The 19,583-nt window shown below is 32.3% G+C and overlaps 1 protein-coding gene across 1 annotated transcript in view; it reads right to left on the bottom strand.

Moving 5' to 3' along the window:
* LOC130894050 (uncharacterized) overlaps nt 1-19,583 on the bottom strand; it is a 141,721-nt gene that overhangs the window by 27,884 nt on the left and 94,254 nt on the right. Inside the window, exons 7-9 of the mRNA XM_057800587.1 lie at nt 17,564-17,812; nt 11,590-11,801; nt 1,020-1,111 (exon numbers count right to left, since the gene is read on the bottom strand). Coding sequence (XP_057656570.1) covers nt 1,020-1,111; nt 11,590-11,801; nt 17,564-17,812 — 553 coding nt within the window. The remainder of the gene's footprint in view (nt 1-1,019; nt 1,112-11,589; nt 11,802-17,563; nt 17,813-19,583) is intronic.

The following is a 19,583-nucleotide window of genomic DNA, read 5'->3' as shown; positions in this document are numbered from 1 at the left end:
TAATTGTTTTTCAAAATATACGTTTCAGAACGTCTGGCTAAAGCTTCTATGCCATTAAAAACATGTGATGCATCTTTAGAACCAAAATGTTTGGACACCGTTTTAAAATAGTCGCACGGAGCTAGATCAGTGCTTTATGGTGGGTGTTTAATTTCTTTGAAGCCAGTATAGTAGCTTTGAAAAGGAAAGCAGTGTGGATTGGAGCGTTATCATGAAGCAAGTGCACCTCGGCTGATTTTGCAGCGCCCTTTTTCGATAATTTTTTGAATCGTCATCACTTTCTCGCTGCTTTCGTGATTTTTACTTTTTTTTGCAAGGACTCTCCTTGCCGATGGAATCTCTTCTCGATTTCGGATCATGGTAAAAGAGCAAACTTTCCCCATCCTTTAAATTTTCTTGGTCTTCGCAGTAAAGCTCTTTGTCATATTTGGATACTTGTTTTTTGAAAATGGCGATCCGTACTGGAATTTCTTTTGTTTTTAGTCACTTAGAACAATTCCTTCCACTAATGTAATATTTTCTGGAATATTCAACGTCACAGGACCTGCTTCACGTGGCTCGTCTTCTAATGATTTTCGTCCCAAGCGAAACAAACCAATTTGTATTGTTAAAACTGAAGGACACAAGTCACAGCCTCCATTATGTTTTTGATTTATGGTATTCCTTCTCCAGTCAAAAAATTTATAACAGCGCCAAACTCAAATTGACATGTCTTCATGACCGAAAATTGTTATTAGAAGGTATGAAGATATTTAAAAAGCCTAAATGAGAGTTGAGAAAGGAGCCAATGACTTCTATTAAGTCGTAATCTAACCTTACCTAATCTAACCTAACCTAACCTAACTTAATCTAGCAAACAGGAAATTTTCTTATCCTGCTTAAAACATAGTTACTATTAAACAATATTACGTCAGTATATCAAGTTCTTTTAGATATGGAGTACGTGATTGAATTAAATACATTATTGTCTGATAGATCATCTTGATTATAATGATCAGAACACAGAAATTTTTACTTACCGACAGATCTGCTGTGGCGAAATCTATGAAACAAAGTTCAGATTCCTCGCCAGCCAATAGAACCGATACAGATTTCTCACCACTTTCGTCGTCTGAAACCAAGAGAAAATTATGGAAAAATCAACTTTTTGGAGGACGCAATTTCATTTATGAGACATGTAGGGGGTTAATACAAGTGAAAATACGTTTTTTAAAATATCTCGGAAACTATTGATCTTACGAAAAATTTGTTAAGACATATTTTGTAGAAAATTTTTTTGTCTACAATTATGCTCTCACGGTTTTTCCCATAAATTGAAATTTAAAAAGTTATGAGCAAAAAAGTGAAAAAAAATTCACTTTTATGAAATAACTTTTTCTGTATTTTATCAAAAAATGATATCAGTACAATTTCGTAGAGGATATTTTCACAAAGATATTTCTCTGTAATTTTTTTTTGAATTTCAATCATTTAAAACGCTGTTACAACGCTCTTAAGTTTACAGGGTTTGTCAATGTTCATAACAACAGTTTTATCATACTTTTTTTTTATTGTAAACGTATTTTTGAGAATATTTTTTCAATCCCTACAATTTCACTTATATCAATAGGGATGCTGTATGGTTTAGTTTTGAATTTAATTTCATAAAACATATTTTACATTTGAATTTCTGTTAAAACTAGATTTTATTTATTCATTTTCCACATTTTTTGTTCAATTTAGCTAAACATTTGCTTTTCTGAACTTATTTTGATTCTTAATCGGTTTTCTAGCATGTCAAAATTGTTTTATTTGTTCAAAAATTAGTTTTTTTAAATTTCATTCGGTATAGAATAGATTTTACGTTAGGTGAAAAAATTGTTTTTCTAGGTTAAAATATTCCAGAATTTGTCCACAATATCAAAAATAACTTTTCCGAGTTAAGTTTAATAAAACTGAATTCCATGTTGCTCAAAAATCGAAATATTTATATTAATATAAACGGAAATTTCCCCTAAATTTTTTTCTGTTCATGGAAATCAAAACGAGATCAGTCCATTTTGGTCAAAAATCACTTTTTTGAAAATAATTCCAATCAAAAATTGGTTTATATCGTCCAGGAATTGAGGTATACAGCCCATTTTCTCTGTTAAAAATATCACTGTAGCTGCTGCGAAACCAGCGGTTACTGCAAGAAGTTCTTTCAGCATCTAGCTGTGATGTTCTTATAGCACAGCTATATAGCTCTGCTACAAGTTCAAAAAGTGACATCGGAGATCCGCTACAGCCTATTTTCTCTGTTAAAAATATCACTGTAGCTGCTGCGAAACCAGCGGCTGCTGCAAGAAGTTCTTTCAGCATGTGGTTGGGATCTAAACATTCCGGTTTCTTTAGCAGAATTATATGTAACTGACGGAGCTAAATATAGCTCATTTTTTATACAGCTCACCAGCTATATAGTGTAAACTCAGCTTTATACTGTCTTTTCAACAATTTTAGTTGTTCAGTTTATATCGTCAATCTAGAATTTACTTTGACTCTGAATATTTGCAGCTTTCTGGAATAAATAATTTTTAAAAAAACCTTTTACCAAATATGCAAGGTTTATTAATATGTAGTTAACATCTTTAGTATTATCAGCTTCGAAAAAAAAACGATTAACTTTCCGTTAAATTAGAATTAAAATCACATAATTCCGAAGAGATGGATTATCCGTGGAATTAAAAAAGAATTGATTACTTTTGGATTATCTGAACTGGAATTTAAATTCGTCGACGCCATCATTCATCTTAATGTTAGCTTAGATGTCGCGTTCAATCTTGGAATACGTGATCTCGCTAACGTCTAATAGCTACCATAATGGAATAATTCCGAACTTATTACGAGTAGATTTCGAATCTCGTTTACGAAATTGAAATTTTCACAGAGATTTATCTACTAGATCAATCCGTAAACGAGCTTATCGATTCTTGACGAAAAAAAAAACATAACCAAATCCACAAGAACATACAGAGTGCTTGTGAATATCTTGAATTATACTTTAAGTTTTAAGATATGGCAACACTGATATGAATATGTCAAATCAGACATTATCATGACATTTGACGTTTTTAATAGTGAACGTACTAATGGCAACACTGATATGAATATGTCAAATCAGACGTTGTTTTCATGACATTTGACTTTTGTAATAGTGAACGTAAACTTGTAGATGAGGTGGTGAAATTGAAGCTGAAGCTGATCTTGAAGATCTGTAGATCTGAACTATACATATAGTGTAGAAGATAACAGTGAAAATGCACTCCCTATGTCTCCAAAATTTGAAGGGGAACTTCCCAATCAAGTCATTTAGTTACTAGAATAATTTTATCAATAAAAGGCCAAAGGGCTGTGGATAAGCAATCTTCGCACTAAAGTGACAGATTAATTTGGTTATTAATTCCGTCAATTGTTTATTTGTTTTTGTATCTTTGATAGTTACGGAGAAAAAATGAGCAGAAAAAAATTTTTTTTTAAAATAAAAAAAAAGGATTATTAATGCATTCAAAATTATGCATTTCTAATGAGTCAAATTTTCAGATGTCTTGAATAATATCCAAATAAAGTATTCGGTACAAGGAATAAGTTTACTTATAATTTTCAATGTAATTTCATTAGTTTTAGTGAAATTTTTTTTAGCTTCAACTATTTTACATCATATCTCACTGAAATTTCAGTCGAAACTACTTATACCAATGATCATTCGAAAGGTATTTTTAAGCTCTTTAAAAATTATTCCAAGACTTTTTTTTGAAAAATGTACCCTTTTCCCGTTATTTGAGGTTAAATGCTCAATTAAGTGAAACAAAAGCTATTCAAGTATCTATAACTTGCTTTAGGTAGAACATTAAGATCTTTAAATATATCTCTTCTTTATTTTTTTAAAAGCTTCATTTTTGTTCGTCGACATTTTTTACTTTAAATTTGGGGTAAATAAAAGTTTTTAAACTTTTTATCGGAAATTAAATGTAGTCACGTTTCGAATATATTTAGCATTGAATTATTAAACCTTTTTCTGAATATTATAGTTTTTAATTTTTCGTTTTGTTTCATACAAAACATGATGAATAAAAGGCTTCGATAAAACGTTAGATTTCTCATTGTTTTCGTTGTCAGTTGTAATGTTTTCTTTTTTAAATCAGAACGCGAATTTAAACTATTCCAAAACCTTCTTTGTATAATGCTCCTACAAAATGTTGAAAATATTTTATCTGAAGATTGTATTCATTCTTTCTGTCCGCTTTTTTTCGATTGAAGTAGAATACGTTGAGTTAAAACCACGTTTCGAATATATTTTTAAACTTATCCCGAAGTTAACTTCAACTATATAATTTTTTAAAATCATCAGATCAAAATATGCTGTTTGGAAGACGACTTAATATGCTTTGAAAGTTTGCTACAATTTAAAACTTAACAATTAATTTCTGAATAATAAGACTTATAACATCTCTCATAGGTTTAGGGATGTTAAGCAATTCCAAGAAGTAAAACTTGAATTCTTCTTATTTATGCTATGAATATTCTATCAGATTTAAATCAGGACTTAAGGTCTTTAATTATTTTGACTATTCTGTCATCATTCATTCGATCTAGATGTGGATGACGGCCTTGTAGATTCGGGATTTGGTCTCGATTTGTTTCGGAAGATTATATCGTTCAGGTAAGTTGCTTTTGCACTAATATTTCTATACCTAAATATTCGAATTTCATCTCTTGTTTTATAATTTCATCATCTACAACAAGCTTGCATCTGATAGGTGTTTTTGATGTGGTCAAACATTTCCTTTTTTCTGCAGGTGTCTTCATTTTTAAACTTTTTACCGTTGCGTTGAATTTGAATGGTAATATCTATATGTTATCTTCGATTTCTTCAATCAGAACAACATCATCTGCATGGTATAAGATCATGACGGGGCTAAGAGAATCTCCCCAATTGTTTGAAGAAATTTCTTCGGTAGTTATACCATTGATTTTGGCCTGTTTTTGTTCCTCTGGTAAATGTTTTCGAGTGTTTGTTCTCCTCGATATAATCATTGCACCACCTCCATAAGCATTCGGCTCATACAAGCAGTAATCTACAAATCGCAATCTTTGTCTCATTTGAAACTCAAGCATTTCCCCTCCGAATTCTTCAATGCTGCACCGATTTATTTGAAATTTTGGTAGATCTGCAAATTTCAAGTCAAAAATGTTATATAAAGTTTTTTCGCCAGATCAATAGTTTTTGAGTAATTTTCAATTGAAAAGTACGATTTTTGGTCAAAAAACCGCATTTTTCAATAGTTTTTTACATATAACTCTGTAATGATTCATTTTATCGGAAAAATTGTAATGAACAAAAATGAAGCTTATAAAAAAACCAAAAAATTAAGGTATATTTTAATATATAATCATCCATTCAATCTATCTATTCAACCATTTCCCATCCGGATTCTTTAATGAAGCACCGATTTATTTGAAATTTTGACAGATGGTAGGTGTGTATCCAAAAAGCGGTGGGAATGCCACCCTTATGTCGGAGGAGGAAAGTTTTTCACCCAAAATAACCCCAGAATTCGAAATATCAGAAAATTTAAATTGAAAAATTATATAGTTGAAGTTAACTTCGGGATAAGTTTAAAAATATATTCGAAACGTGGGTTTAGCTCAACGTATTCTACTTCAATTCAAAAAAAGTGGACAGAAAGAATGAATACAATCTTCAGATAAAATATTTTCAACATTTTGTAGGAGAATTATACAAAGAAGGTTTTGGAATAGTTTAAATTCGCGTTCGGGTTTAAAAAAAGAAAACAGTACAACTGACAACGAAAGCAATGAGAAATCTAACGTTATATCAAAGCTTTTTATTCATCCTGTTTCTTATGAAAGAAAAAGAAAAATTAAAAACTATAATTTTCAGAAAAAGGTTTAATAATTCAATGCTAAATGTATTCGAAAAGTGACTACATTTAATTTCCGATAAAAAGTATGAAAACTTTCAATAAATTTCAGTCTTTATACCAAGAAAAAAATGTTTATAGTATACACTGCCGGTCAATATTCATAGAATTGAATTCAACATGTTTACAAATTTACATTTCTGGTGCAAATACTCGTATGTGTTTTTTTTCCTTCTCTGTTCACTTCTTTAGCAAAATAACCCCAGAAATCGAAATATTAGTAAATTTGTAGTAAAAATGTCGTATAAAGTTTTTTCGCCAGATCAATAGTTTTCGAGTTATTCGCAATTGAAAAGTATAATTTTTAGTCAAATAATAGTTTTTTACGTATAACTCTGTAATGATGCATTTTATCGAAAAAAGTGTTGTGTTAAGGCAAAAATAAAGCTTATAAAAAATAAAGAAATTAAGTTATATTTTGATATTTTAATGTTCTATCTAAAGCAAGTTATAGATACTTGATAGTTTTTGTTTTACGTAATTGAGCATTTAACCTCAAATAACGGGGAAAGGGTACATTTTTCAAAAAAAAAACTTTTTAAAGAATTTAAAAGACGTTTCAAATAGTTACTGATAAAAGTCGTTTCGACTAAAATTTTTGCTCATTTTTTCTCCATAACTATAAGAGATACAAAAACAAATAGACAATCAAATTAAAGCATTTTTTATGACGATTATTTTGCTTTTTTTATTTTTTTTTGTAGCTTAAAAATTGACGGAGTTATAACCACTTTAGTGCGAGGATTGCTTATCCACAGTCCTTTGACCTTTATTAATAAAATGCGGAGGGTCTCAAGCCTTTCTAACATACATAGACTTGTAGCCCTGAAAATTACTTTCAAAATGGTTTTGTTGTAGGATGTGGCAGCTCCAAAATTAAGGGAGTCACATAAAAAATAAGAATTTGAAATTTTGGCGCATGGATTTTTTCTGTTGATGTTAAGTTATCTATAGGTACATTTGAGAGTACCAAGAGATGATATACTTATAATCTTGATAAAGGGGTGGTTTTTGAGGGGTGTCAGGGTGTAGAGAATGAAAAATCACTTTGTGTTTGGAAAATACCCTTGAATACTGAAAGAAATCAAAATGAAAGCATTAACGGTCTTTAATATTTTTTTTCTAATAAAAGGGGTGGTTTTTAAAGGTTGACAGGGTATAGACAATTAAAAATTACTTCAAGTAGAGACAAGAAACTTTAATACCAAAAAGAATGCAAAATCTAAAAGTTGGCAGTTATTAGATTTATTTTTATTTTATTCTCTGCATACGGGTAGTTTTTAAGGGTTGAATAATAAAAATCAATAACCAATAAAATTTCATTAAAATACTATGAATTGGTCAAAATACTATGAATTGCAAGGTTTTAAATCGTTAAAAGATTTTTTTCTACATTATTTTCATCAGAAGGGTAGTTTTTAAAGATTTGTAAGGGTTGTAAGATGAGCCTAATTCTCAATTTTCAGAAAAATCGGAGCAGCATCAAAGAATTCTGAGGTTTGATATCATTTTGAGTTTGAATGCCTGCACTATTGATCCCCATTACTCCAACGTCCAATTCAGATGATTCTGTGCAGACTTGTCGATGACTTGGAGTAATTTTTGGACCAATCACGGGTGTTTTAGTAGTAGATGTCGTAGCACTTGAAAGGCATCAAGGTTACAATTCCTTAATGTTGTTTACATCCACATTAAAGCATATTAAATTGTATTTTAAACTGCATATTTATTTTTTATCAAATATGGTTGAAGTCAAACCTTAACAGATGGGGTGATGTCTATACATATTTTCAATCAAATATTTTGTACGAAACTCGAGCAAACTATGAGCATCACGAATATAATATTTCAATTATCCTTAGCATTGGATAAACATTTCAATTTCCTCGAGAGAAGTTCTGTGTTAAAATTCCAATAAAAGATTTTTCTTCATTCCAAATTGAAGTTATAAAATTTGATTCGAGGAAAACATAATTGAATTCAAAGATTATTCCTGCTCTTTTATCCTGTAATACTTGGCATTTTCCCCCTTGAAATGGAAGTTTATAGAAAAGCTTCCAGCAACTGCTTTAGCGATAAGCTCGTATTGGAAAATCGCTCGAAGAAAACTATTCACAGTTGTTACAGAAAACATAAGACGCGGTGTGCAAAATTAATTTACAAATCATTATAACTAAGTATTTTCCAAAACTTGTGACTGTAGATTTTCTAAAAAAGAAGAAATAATGAGAGTTGCTTTATTAGATACGAGGATTGTTTGCTTAATCTTAAGATATGGCAACACTGATATGGGTATGTCAAATCTGTCAAAGTTTGACATTTTTAATGGTGAACGTATTTAAAACATGTGCTATTTGGGTAAAAAAAAATGGAATTAGGATTTTGCACGTTAATTAAATCAACGGCAATGTACCGATCGAGTCGTTTCGACTATTGGTGATGAAGCATCATCTCCAGAAACCGTCTTTCTTTGGTTTTCCGAATTTAATTGTGGTCGCACTTCGTTACAGGATGAATTTCGTGACAAACCGTGAGATTGAGACTTACTTGGGTATCAGTTCACTCGCATACATTCGATATTGCATAATCATTTGGTTGTCAAAAATTTAAATAGTTTTCAAAATAAATCTCATTTATACAATATTTCCAACGATGTTTAATACTTTTGATAATAGAAATCTTCAATAAATGGAGCATTTTTCTTAAATTTGGGAAAAAATAATCCAATGGTGCTAAATCTAGCAAATGAGCTGTTTTCCCTTTGGAGAGCGCATGATTTGAGATTCGCTGAAAAAATTCAATCACGGTGTTTCGTAAGATGTCTATGACATGCGACGAATCATAGATTCAGGCATATGAATCCGAACTAAACATCATATGGACCTTTCAAGAGTCAAATCCAAGAAAAGTTGTTCGCACTCGAAGCACTTCGAACCAAATGGTCGCTTGTTTTTTTTTGGAATAACTAGACATATCGCTTTCAATTAGAGCAACGTAGAACTGTCAATTCTGAATGGGATACCATCATTTGCTTGCTAGAAGTTTCGAAAAAATCAGGAGAACCAATCGCAGAAGTCGAACCATATCAATTCAGACAAAACCGATTTTTAATAGTCAAAACATCGCATTAATGGATCATTCGCCGTTTTAATACACTTGAATAAACAATTTTGAAGGTACCTCGATCGAAGTGGAGAAAATGCTTTCGACAATTATTGGTTTTCATTGGTCTGTCTCCAAACTTTAGCTATAAATGATGATAGGATTATTAAATAGATAAAACGTTTTACAATTACTATTTTACTTGAAAAAAAAGCTGCGTTCTAGTCAATAGCCATAAAACTATACAGGATGTCCCACTACAAGTTAAAACTATCTGTATATGGTAAAATACTTATAGTAAAGTCATGAAAATTTCTACGTTTGGTTTTCGGATACGATGTTTTTAACTAAAATATTTTTAAAGATGGTCGACTTCCGGTTATACCGGTTATACCGGAATTCGATTGTAACTTGGTTATTTTAAATAGAACACCCTGTAAATTAATACATTTTTGAAGTCTACGTGAAATTTTAGGATTCTTTTATCTGACAACTTCTCTCTAAAAATGCATACTTTTTGAGTTATTAATTTTTTTGTAAAAAATTTGACCGTTGCAGACCCTTATAAATTATCTTTTTACGAGAAAACCCTTAAGCAATTGAAAATGATTTAAATTGGGTTGCTTTCAGAAGAATCAGACGTATTTGAATATATGTTGAAAAATTTTTCAATTCATACAGGGCGGGTATAAAAAGTGTTCAAAGTTTAACTTCATAAATATCAAATTTATCTATTTTTTTTAAATAGAACCACCCGGTTTTTTCTATTTTAATTCATTCAATTATTTTTCTTCATCTTGTCAAGGTCTATAAAAAAATCAAATCAAATCGTATTCACTGATCTTTTTCCAACTTTCAGTATTTCCGAGATATTTGAGGTTTTAAATTATTATTGTATTTTTGAACAAGTTTTAATTTTTTATGTATACTTTTAGTAGGCTTTAAAATAAATGATACTGTCATTAGTCAATTTTTAATTAATCTGTGAAATGACTCGTTCTCAATTTAATAACGAGTAAATAAAAAAAACTGGATGGTTTTATTTAAAAAAATAAAGAAATTCGATATTTGTGAAGTTAAACTTTGATCACTTTTTATACACACCCTGTATAATTTGAAAAATTTTCAACATATATTCAAATACGTCTAGCTCTGCTTAAAGCAACCCAATAGAAATCATTATCATATGTTTAAGGGTTTTCCCGTAAAAAAATAATTTTTTACAAAACAATTAATAACTCAAAAACTATGTATTTTTAGGAGAAAGTTTTTTGACAAAAGTATACTAAAATTTTACGTAGATTTCAAAAATGTATTAATATATGGGGTGTTGTATCCAAAATAACAATGTTACAATCGATTTCCGGTATAACCGAAAGTTGGCAATTTTTGAAAATATTTTAGTTGAAAAGATCGTATCCGAAAGCCCAAATGTAGAAATTTTCATGATTTTATTATTAGATTTTGTCATATACAGATAGTTTTAACTGAGAGACCCTGTATATTAGTTCTTACCTTATACAATAATGATTATAAAATTAGATAAATATATTTATGGTTCATTATAATCACATAAATAATAATTAAATAATAAATAATTGAAAATGATAACTTAATGGGATTAAAGTAAACAATCTGTAAAACTGACAGAAATATGAAATACAGACAATTTATAGTGACAAAGTTAATGAGTTTGTGATAAGGGTTGTTTCGGATTACTTTACTATATCCTTATGATATGGATACATCCTGACAATCAATTTGACGATTATTCTTTTTAGGTAGTGGGTTTAATCAAAATTAAACGTGGAGATATCCAAACTTACAGCATATAAAATCTCCTACTTTGATTAATGCAAATTGAATGGGAAAATTAACAATTGGATCACGTTCTATCGTTTAATTTTATTACACTATGTAGTGTACTCGTAATTACGGTTAAACATATTGATTATAACAAACACAGTGTCTAGTGACCTAGTTTCTCAATTAGTCGTAGTATAGTATTCGAATTATAACTATTGTAAATTAATTCGTGTGAATATAAAGCCGGTAACATACGATGCGTCTAACGCCGGTACGATTGGACACCTCGTGTAGTCGTAGTGGGAGGATTGTTTTGCTTCCAACGTTGGCCTTGGAATGATGGCCATGGAAAGTAAATTTTTACGAAGTACGAAAAGGCTTTCGACAAAGTAAGACACGATAAGCTGATGGACTGTCTTTACAAGAAGGGTCTAGACGAGAATGACTAGAACCAGAACCATACAACATCAAAAGAGGCGTGCGACAGGGATGCGTGTTGTCTTTTCTACTCTTCAATATATATTCAGAAGAAGTCTTTGGTAAAGGTTTATATGAAGCAAGCAATTGCCTTAACATCAACATAAAAAAAACAAAACCATGATTGTCTCCAAAACATCTGCTCTTTCTACATCGTCAAACTACCCGACCCACTTAGAAACCTGAATAATCAAAACTTTTCGCTTCTATTGGTTAAGTTCTATTATAATTAGTATAAACTCACCGATGCTTGTATCGTAAGCATGTAGATATTCCGAGGTCATAAATTGTAATACTAAAGAAGATTTTCCAACGGCAGGTCCACCAAGCATGAGAACTTTGAATGGTACTGGTCCTGGAGCACTCGTACTCGATTCCCTTGAAGAAGCTAAGCTACAAGAAGCTGAGGTTCTAGCTGAACCTGTTGCTGATACTGCAGTAGGAAGTTGTTCCGTACTGAAACAAAACAAAAAGTGGTGATTATACAAATTATATGGAATCTTCTCAAAGATAATATGGATTTTGAATCAATTACGCAGATTTTGATTGTTTTATATGAAAAGTTGAATCCTTTGTACACTCGAGTAGTTCGAGTGGTGCCTGCCGGAAGAGATGCTCGTGGGTATCGATCATGATTTTCTGCAGGTCTGGCAAATACTACTCTGGGAACAGGTTATTCGATTGAAAGGAACTTAGGATCAAGAAAAAGGCAAATACAATGTCAAAAAAGAAGAGGAAAGCATTGTACGATATCTGTGGGCATGTTGAGACGGGTATTTCGATTGAAAGGGAGTTAGGATCGGGGAAAAAGCAAAAACAATCCAAAAACAGAAGAGAGAAGCATTGTACGATATCTGTGGGCATGTTGAGACAGGTTATTCGATTGAAAGGAAGTTAGGATCGGGAAAAAAGCAAAAAAAAAGTCAAAAAAGAAGAGAGAAGCATTGTAAGATATCTGTGGGAATGTTGAGACAGGTATTTCAATTGAAAGGGAGTTAGGATGGGGAAAAAAGCAAAAGCAATGTCAAAAAAGAAGAGGGAAGCATTGTAAAATATCTGTGGGCATGTTGAGACAGGTATTTCGATATGAAGGGAGTTGGGATCGGGGAAAAAAGCAAAAACGATCCCAAAAAAGAAGAGAGAAGCATTGTACGATATCTGTGGACATGTTGAGATGGGTATTTCGATTGAAAGGGAGTTAGGATCGGGGAAAAAGCAAAAACAATCCAAAAACAGAAGAGAGAAGCATTGTACGATATCTGTGGGCATGTTGAGACAGGTATTTCGATATGAAGGGAGTTGGGATCGGGGAAAAAAGCAAAAACGATCCCAAAAAAGAAGAGAGAAGCATTGTACGATATCTGTGGACATGTTGAGATGGGTATTTCGATTGAAAGGGAGTTAGGATCGGGGAAAAAGCAAAAACAATCCAAAAACAGAAGAGAGAAGCATTGTACGATATCTGTGGGCATGTAGAGACAGGTTATTCGATTGAAAGGGAGTTAGGGTCAGGAAAAAAGCAAAAACAATCCCAAAAAAGAAGAGGGAAGCATTGTACGATATCTGTGGTCATGTTGAGACAGGTATTTCGATTAAAAGTTAGGATCTGGACCACTCCAGGTTGCACTGGTGTCATCCGCGAATAAAGTGAATTGACCATTGGTCCGTGAGATCATCAAATCATCAATCAAAACAATAACTGGATCCAAAACTGAACCCTGAGGCACACCGCTGCCAATTTACTTGATTTCGACATTCAAGGTAAGATACAAACCATTTTAAGAGAATACCTCGGATGCCAAAATATTCTAATATGTTAATCAGAATTTCATGATCAACAAAATCGAAGGCTTTAGCGAAATCACAAAAAACTGTATAAAGTGAAGTGAAAGGATTTTATATTTTTATATTAAGAAAATCAAATTTGAATTGAAAGAAATTATTAATTGGTTGTTTGAAATTTAGAGATTTTTGATTAGGGTTATGGTGAGATAAATTTTTGAGAGAACACTGTATGTAGGTTATAGCTAGTAAACTAGGTATAATTAGGACATTTACCTTGCAATATGTGCGTGAATACACGCTAGAGGTACAACACTGTCACCAAAACAACTCACAACAGAATTATCATTTCTACGCGTGAAATTTTTTTGTAAAACGAAATTCAACATTATAACACCTAAGAGGTTATTGGAATATGAAGATATTAAGCGGTTTAGCATCGACGAACAACAACATAGAGAATGGTGAGGTAGAGATCGATACACAGTGTGTTGGTTGAAATTTACGCTCGAAACTCTGGAAATAATGCGATATTCTGAATAACGACTATTCCTATAAATAGGATGAAAGCAAAGCTTATTTTCGTTTGAGGAGAGTTGAACAAGTGAGTTAGATTGAGTTGAAAATATTGATTTTAGATTGTCATATACGCTCGAATTAATTTCATTCGATTCCAATCATAATTGAAAGCGTATCAATATTAAAACGCGGTTCACTCTTATTTGTAAATATCTGTTTTTGTTTTTCGAGCTTCCATAGCATTTGGTTGAGTAATTTTCCATGTCAAACTGTCCTCAAATAAAAATATTAGACTCTAGTCGCATGCTCACGGTCAAAACGTCTCAAGCAAAAAATCCGTAGCATCCCGAAGTCATCAGTCTTAACTTTATAATGATAGCTCCAATTTTTTATAGAGCTATTTTTTTGATGAAGAAGAAATATCAAACGGATAGGATGGAGAATAGATATTAACAGTAACGATAAAACAAACATAAATTCGTCAAAATTTACCAGTAACTTCTTAACTTGTTCGATGCTATTCCACTCTTCAGTATGAGCGCGATTTTAAGATTGGAGCAGAATTTCTTAACCCAACTTCCCATCCCATAAATATGATTTAAGTCCGAGCTACGCGCAGGACGAGCATTGTCCTGTATCAGGATGAAACTAGCGTAGGAAACGACTTGATCCTCTAAAATTTCTCCTACATATCGTTTCCACTTTCCATAAAAACCAACTCCGTTTTAGCTTCCAACGAAATGTCCGCTCAAACCATCCAAAAACCACGTTTTCCTTCATGGTGCACCTCGCGAATCTTTCTTCAGATCTTCTGTAGATTCGTTCTCTTCTATCGCTTACATGCAGAATCAATCTGATCTCGTCTGTGAAGAAACGCAGCCCCATTGTCCGTCAGTTCAATTAACGTGCTCATTGGCAAACCATTGACGGGTTACTCGGTGGGTTGAGGTTAATTTGGGACCAGTATCGAGTCTTTTCGGCTCGAAGTTAGCTACCTTTGGTGTTCTTCTGATTGTACCACCACCTTTCGCTTTTCTCTCAGCTCTTGTTGGACTTAAACACCAGTTATCTCAGTGATGTGGTTATAATGAAACGTGGAAGTGACTGATACTTTTGGTAACGACGGTAAACCCTAGAAACAGCAGACTGACTCAAGCTCGGCGCATTGTCCACTTTTCACCGACTATAGACTTGTTGTAACGGGTTAAGCTTTCAATAACTTTTTGATTGTTTCCTCATTGAGGAGGGTCATAAACTTTTTGGAATATTTTTATTCTCTCTATTGCTGGTTCCTTCCATTGTCTCCAACCTAGTGCAACGTGAAGAAGTTGGTCTTTGACTTGTTTACAAAGTTAGGCTTATCAACTATCCTAAGTGTTGTTCTGGTTTCTAGCTTAAGTTACTTAATCGCTCTCTCCCAACAAGTATTCCACGTTTCTATACATCTAGAGAGCTTTGACTTATCATACCTTCTATTTTAACTACATCGATAATTTCCAAATAAAGATTGAGTTGATTGAGTGGTCTAGAACGTCCATTTGGTTAAGTACTTTCCATAACTTAATCTAGTTGACAAATTTGTTGTAGCCTATAACTTTTCTGTTTATTTTGTCACAATAATTTTATATATTCCTAATTCACGAAGTGGCCTGAGCAAAATGGAAGTTTCGAAGCAAACTTTTTTTTAATGACGTAATCTCTTTCTGTCCGTACGAAACTTTTATTAAATTCCCCACATTTCAATTATCTATTTTAATTATAGCAGCTTTTTATAAATTAATATCGATCAGATAAAGTAATTACAAGTTGATACAAATTCTAATTGGAAAATACAAACCTTGTTATATAAAGGTAGGTAGAATTTTATAGAAAATCACTGACATTCCACAACTTTATCAAAATAACATCACTGATATTAATAAAAAATAATTAATGAGTAATTAAGATATACCAAAATTCCTACTTAAGTTTTAATAAGGCAACACTGATGTGGAAATGTCAAATCTAACATTGTCAACATGATATTATACGTTTTTAATAGTGAACGTACTAATGGCAACCCTGATGTGAATATGTCAAATCTGACATTGTCATGATGATGTTTGACGTTTTTAATAATGAACGTACTAATGGCAACACTAATGTGCATATGTAAAATCTAACATTGTCGTCACGACATATGACGTTTTTAATAGTGAACGTACTAATGACAACCCTGATGTGAATATGTCAAATCTGACATTGTCATAATGATGTTTGACGTTTTTAATAGTGAACGTACTAATGGCAACACTGATGTGAATATGTCAAATCTAACATTGTTCACGACATTTGACGTTTTTAATAATGAACGTACTAATGACAACACTGATGTGGATATGTCAAATCTGACATTGTCATAATGATGTTTGACGTTTTTAATAGTGAACGTACTAATGGCAACACTGATGTGAATATGTCAAATCTAAAATTGTCGTCACGACATTTGATGTTTTTAATAGTGAACGTACTAATGTCAAAACTGATATGAATATGTCATAATGATGTTTGACGTTTTTAATAGTGAACGTACTAATGGCAACACTGATGTGAATATGTCAAATCTGATATTGTCGTCACGACATTTGACGTTTTTAATAGTGAACGTACTAATGACAACCCTGATGTGAATATGTCAAATCTGACATTGTCATAATGATGTTTGACGTTTTTAATAGTGAACGTACTAATGGCAACACTGATGTGAATATGTCAAATCTGATATTGTCGTCACGACATTTGACGTTTTTAATAGTGAACGTACTAATGACAACACTGATGTGGATATGTCAAATCTGACATTCTCATCATGACTTTTGACGTTTTGAATACTGAACGTACTAATGGCAATACTGATGTGAATATGTCAAATGTGACATTGTCATCATGACATTTGACTTTTTTAATAATGAACGTACTTAGAACTTGTTGTCATACGAGAGTTATTTGAGTTGTTTACGGATACTTGAAGAATCGTGTGGGTAGAAAACAACATTGACGTTTGCAGAGATAATGGAATCTTGCTTTTAACTATATCTAGTCTAAATATATCATTTAAACATCTCAGGCGTGAATTAAAAAACTGATTTTTCTGCATAAATCTTATCTCAAGAAAACCAAGAGAGTCAGATCAGGTGATCGAGCTGGCCATTATATCGATCCGCGTTTTTCTATCCGCCGATTCGGAAAAATTTGCTTCAGATACTGCAGGATATTGAATGATGAGAAATGAACAAATACGAAAAGATGTGGGAATCATGTCATGTCATTCATTGACTAAAAACAGTTGAGTAGGTGCGGTCATTTACAAAGAATGGGGGAGCCAAAACCAGTGAGGAGAGTGTGAAACCAAAAGAAGAGGCAGAAGAGGAAGACGAAGAAGACGAGGAAGACGAGGAAGACGAGGAAGACGAGGAAGACGAGGAAGACGAGGAAGAAGAGGAAGAAGAGGAAGAAGAGGAAGAAGAGAAAGACCTAAAGCATCACTTGTTCACAAAAATACGTTTTTCTATCGAAATAGTCTTTTATGAGGCCATTTTATGGGGATCTAATATTGGAAAAATTGTATTTAAAATAAGAGAGTTGGTTTTTATCATTATCACATGACACACCCTGTATAATTGTTATTTGTTTGAAAAAATTCTCGTATAAAAATACAAATCGACGTGTTATTAATGCATTTATTCTATTTGGTTGTTCGTATATTTAAGATTAAGAATCGAAAATAAAATTTGGATTATCATGAGTTAATTCCAACCCTTGAGTACTCCTTTTTAGAGTCCTATGTTAATGCAAATAACTTTTTCTATTGAATGATACATATCTAATGAGACCTATCACCAAAATTAAATCTCGTTTATTTGAATCATCTATCTTACCTTGAATTACTGGAAGCTACAGAATTATTTGATCTGGATCTTCGACTTTTTAGACTGTCCCCTCTGTTGACAACTCCCTTACCAGTTATGGAGAAATGTCTAAGTCTATAATACTCTTCTTCGACACCTGTGTTCGGCATGGAAGCCACTCTCGATCTTTGTTGCGGGAGGCACAAATAATTCGGTCTTCCGGAAGATCGACCAGGAGTTTTCACAGATTGGGATCTGTTGTGATGCGGACTGCCGTATCTGTAACAAATAATAACTTTTATGATTGAATCCTGAAGGTAATCCGCTAAATACATCCGTCACATGGAAATTTATACGAAAAAAACAGTCTTCAATATTTTCGAAATAACAAATTCCATTCAGTTGTTTTGGAGCAATGTTAATTGATCAACGCCAACTAGGAAAATTCAAAGCAAGAAAGAAGAGTATCATAGATGTGGCTGAATATGTCGATGAGCCACGCTTAAAAAAAGACAAAAATCACATGTGAAACACAACCACAAAGAGCTAAATTTACACGGGAATAAACAGATTTATCACCCTTGGTTGAATGATTTTTTATACCTGGTGTTGGAGATATCATCAGAAATTGTTTTTTTAAAAAAATTGCGCACCAAAAAACTATGGATTCCAAGCACTACAGAAACGATTTCTTTCTATTTCAACTAGACGAATTGGATGGAATATCGTTCAAACAGAATGAAGCAACACGTGCAAGATCTAGAATCAAAATTTTTCTTGGGTAGCATTTCCAGATCGTTAAATCTTTCGTTTTAGCTTCAATCTTCTACACTGAAACTAGATTTTTTCGTGAAGGTTTATGTAGACAAATCTTGAGAATCTCAAATATCTGCTAGGAATGCGGAAAGTTATGGGAAATGATGTGTTCATGGATTTTTTCCAACATTCTCATGTATAGCTTCACTTTGTCTGTACACTATATCTTATGATTCTGTAGATTTGCCCGATGTATCCACTGAATCTTGAATTTGCGTTGAGGTTAACTGCTGAAGGTGTGCTGCAGATCGTGACGATTTTTAATCCGTTGAGATAAGGATGCGCCAACTCGGGATGTGGATATTTTAGGTAAACGAAAAGGTGGTAGGAGTACATGATACAATTCGTAAATTTAGTAACAAATCCAAATTGTAAAGTTTGAAAACTCAAAAATTGGAAGCTAGAATTTCTACATTCAAATTGGATTTTAATATTTGGTAGCTTTTGAACAATATCCAATGGAGAAATGAGTTTTTGAAATTTTCGGAAGTCCTAACGATGCACACTTTGCAATTAGTTAAAATTCTACTCCCAATACTACCACCAATAATAAATTCGTTTCTTCTTTTTTATTTTTCAAACAATTAACGTGGTGTGGATGTTTTAAATTTTATCCCCAGTCAGTGGGGAGTTAAGTTAGGTTAGGTTAGGTTGGGTTAAGTTGGGTTAGGTGTTAGGTAATTAGAATGTAGTATATTTCTCACTGAAATACTTTTTAAATATATATTGTTTTTTCATTCCATAATTAAAATTTCGAGCCGCGTAATCTTCCGTTAAGAGTTGTCTAATATTCATGACAATCACGATCACGAGTTGGCACATTAGAACAAAAGTTAAAAGTCCAGATTAAATTTTGTTTTCCATATTTTCCGATGAATTATATGAATTTCAAGCAATAATTCCACTTAATATACATACAGAAAGTACCGGGTGGGCAAATATAAGAAAGGAAATTGTTCATATATCAGGAAAAATTTACAGAAAAAAGATATAGACATTCGATTTTCGCTATTTTGAATTTGATTAACTTTATTTTCAAAAGTCCAACAAAGAAAAAACAAATCGTCAAGCTCCTTGTTGGATATCTTTTACCACCGAGGAATTTTTTTAAGTCTGGGAACAGAGCATAATCAGAGGAGGCTAAATCTGGAGAATAGGGTGCATTAGGTAACAATTCAAACGTTAATTCATCAATTTGGGCCATTGCATTAACAGATTTCTTAGTTGGTACATT

Source organism: Diorhabda carinulata, chromosome 5, assembly GCF_026250575.1.
Source record: "Diorhabda carinulata isolate Delta chromosome 5, icDioCari1.1, whole genome shotgun sequence".
NCBI lineage: Eukaryota > Metazoa > Arthropoda > Insecta > Coleoptera > Chrysomelidae > Diorhabda > Diorhabda carinulata.
This window is presented reverse-complemented; position numbering and strand designations above follow the sequence as displayed.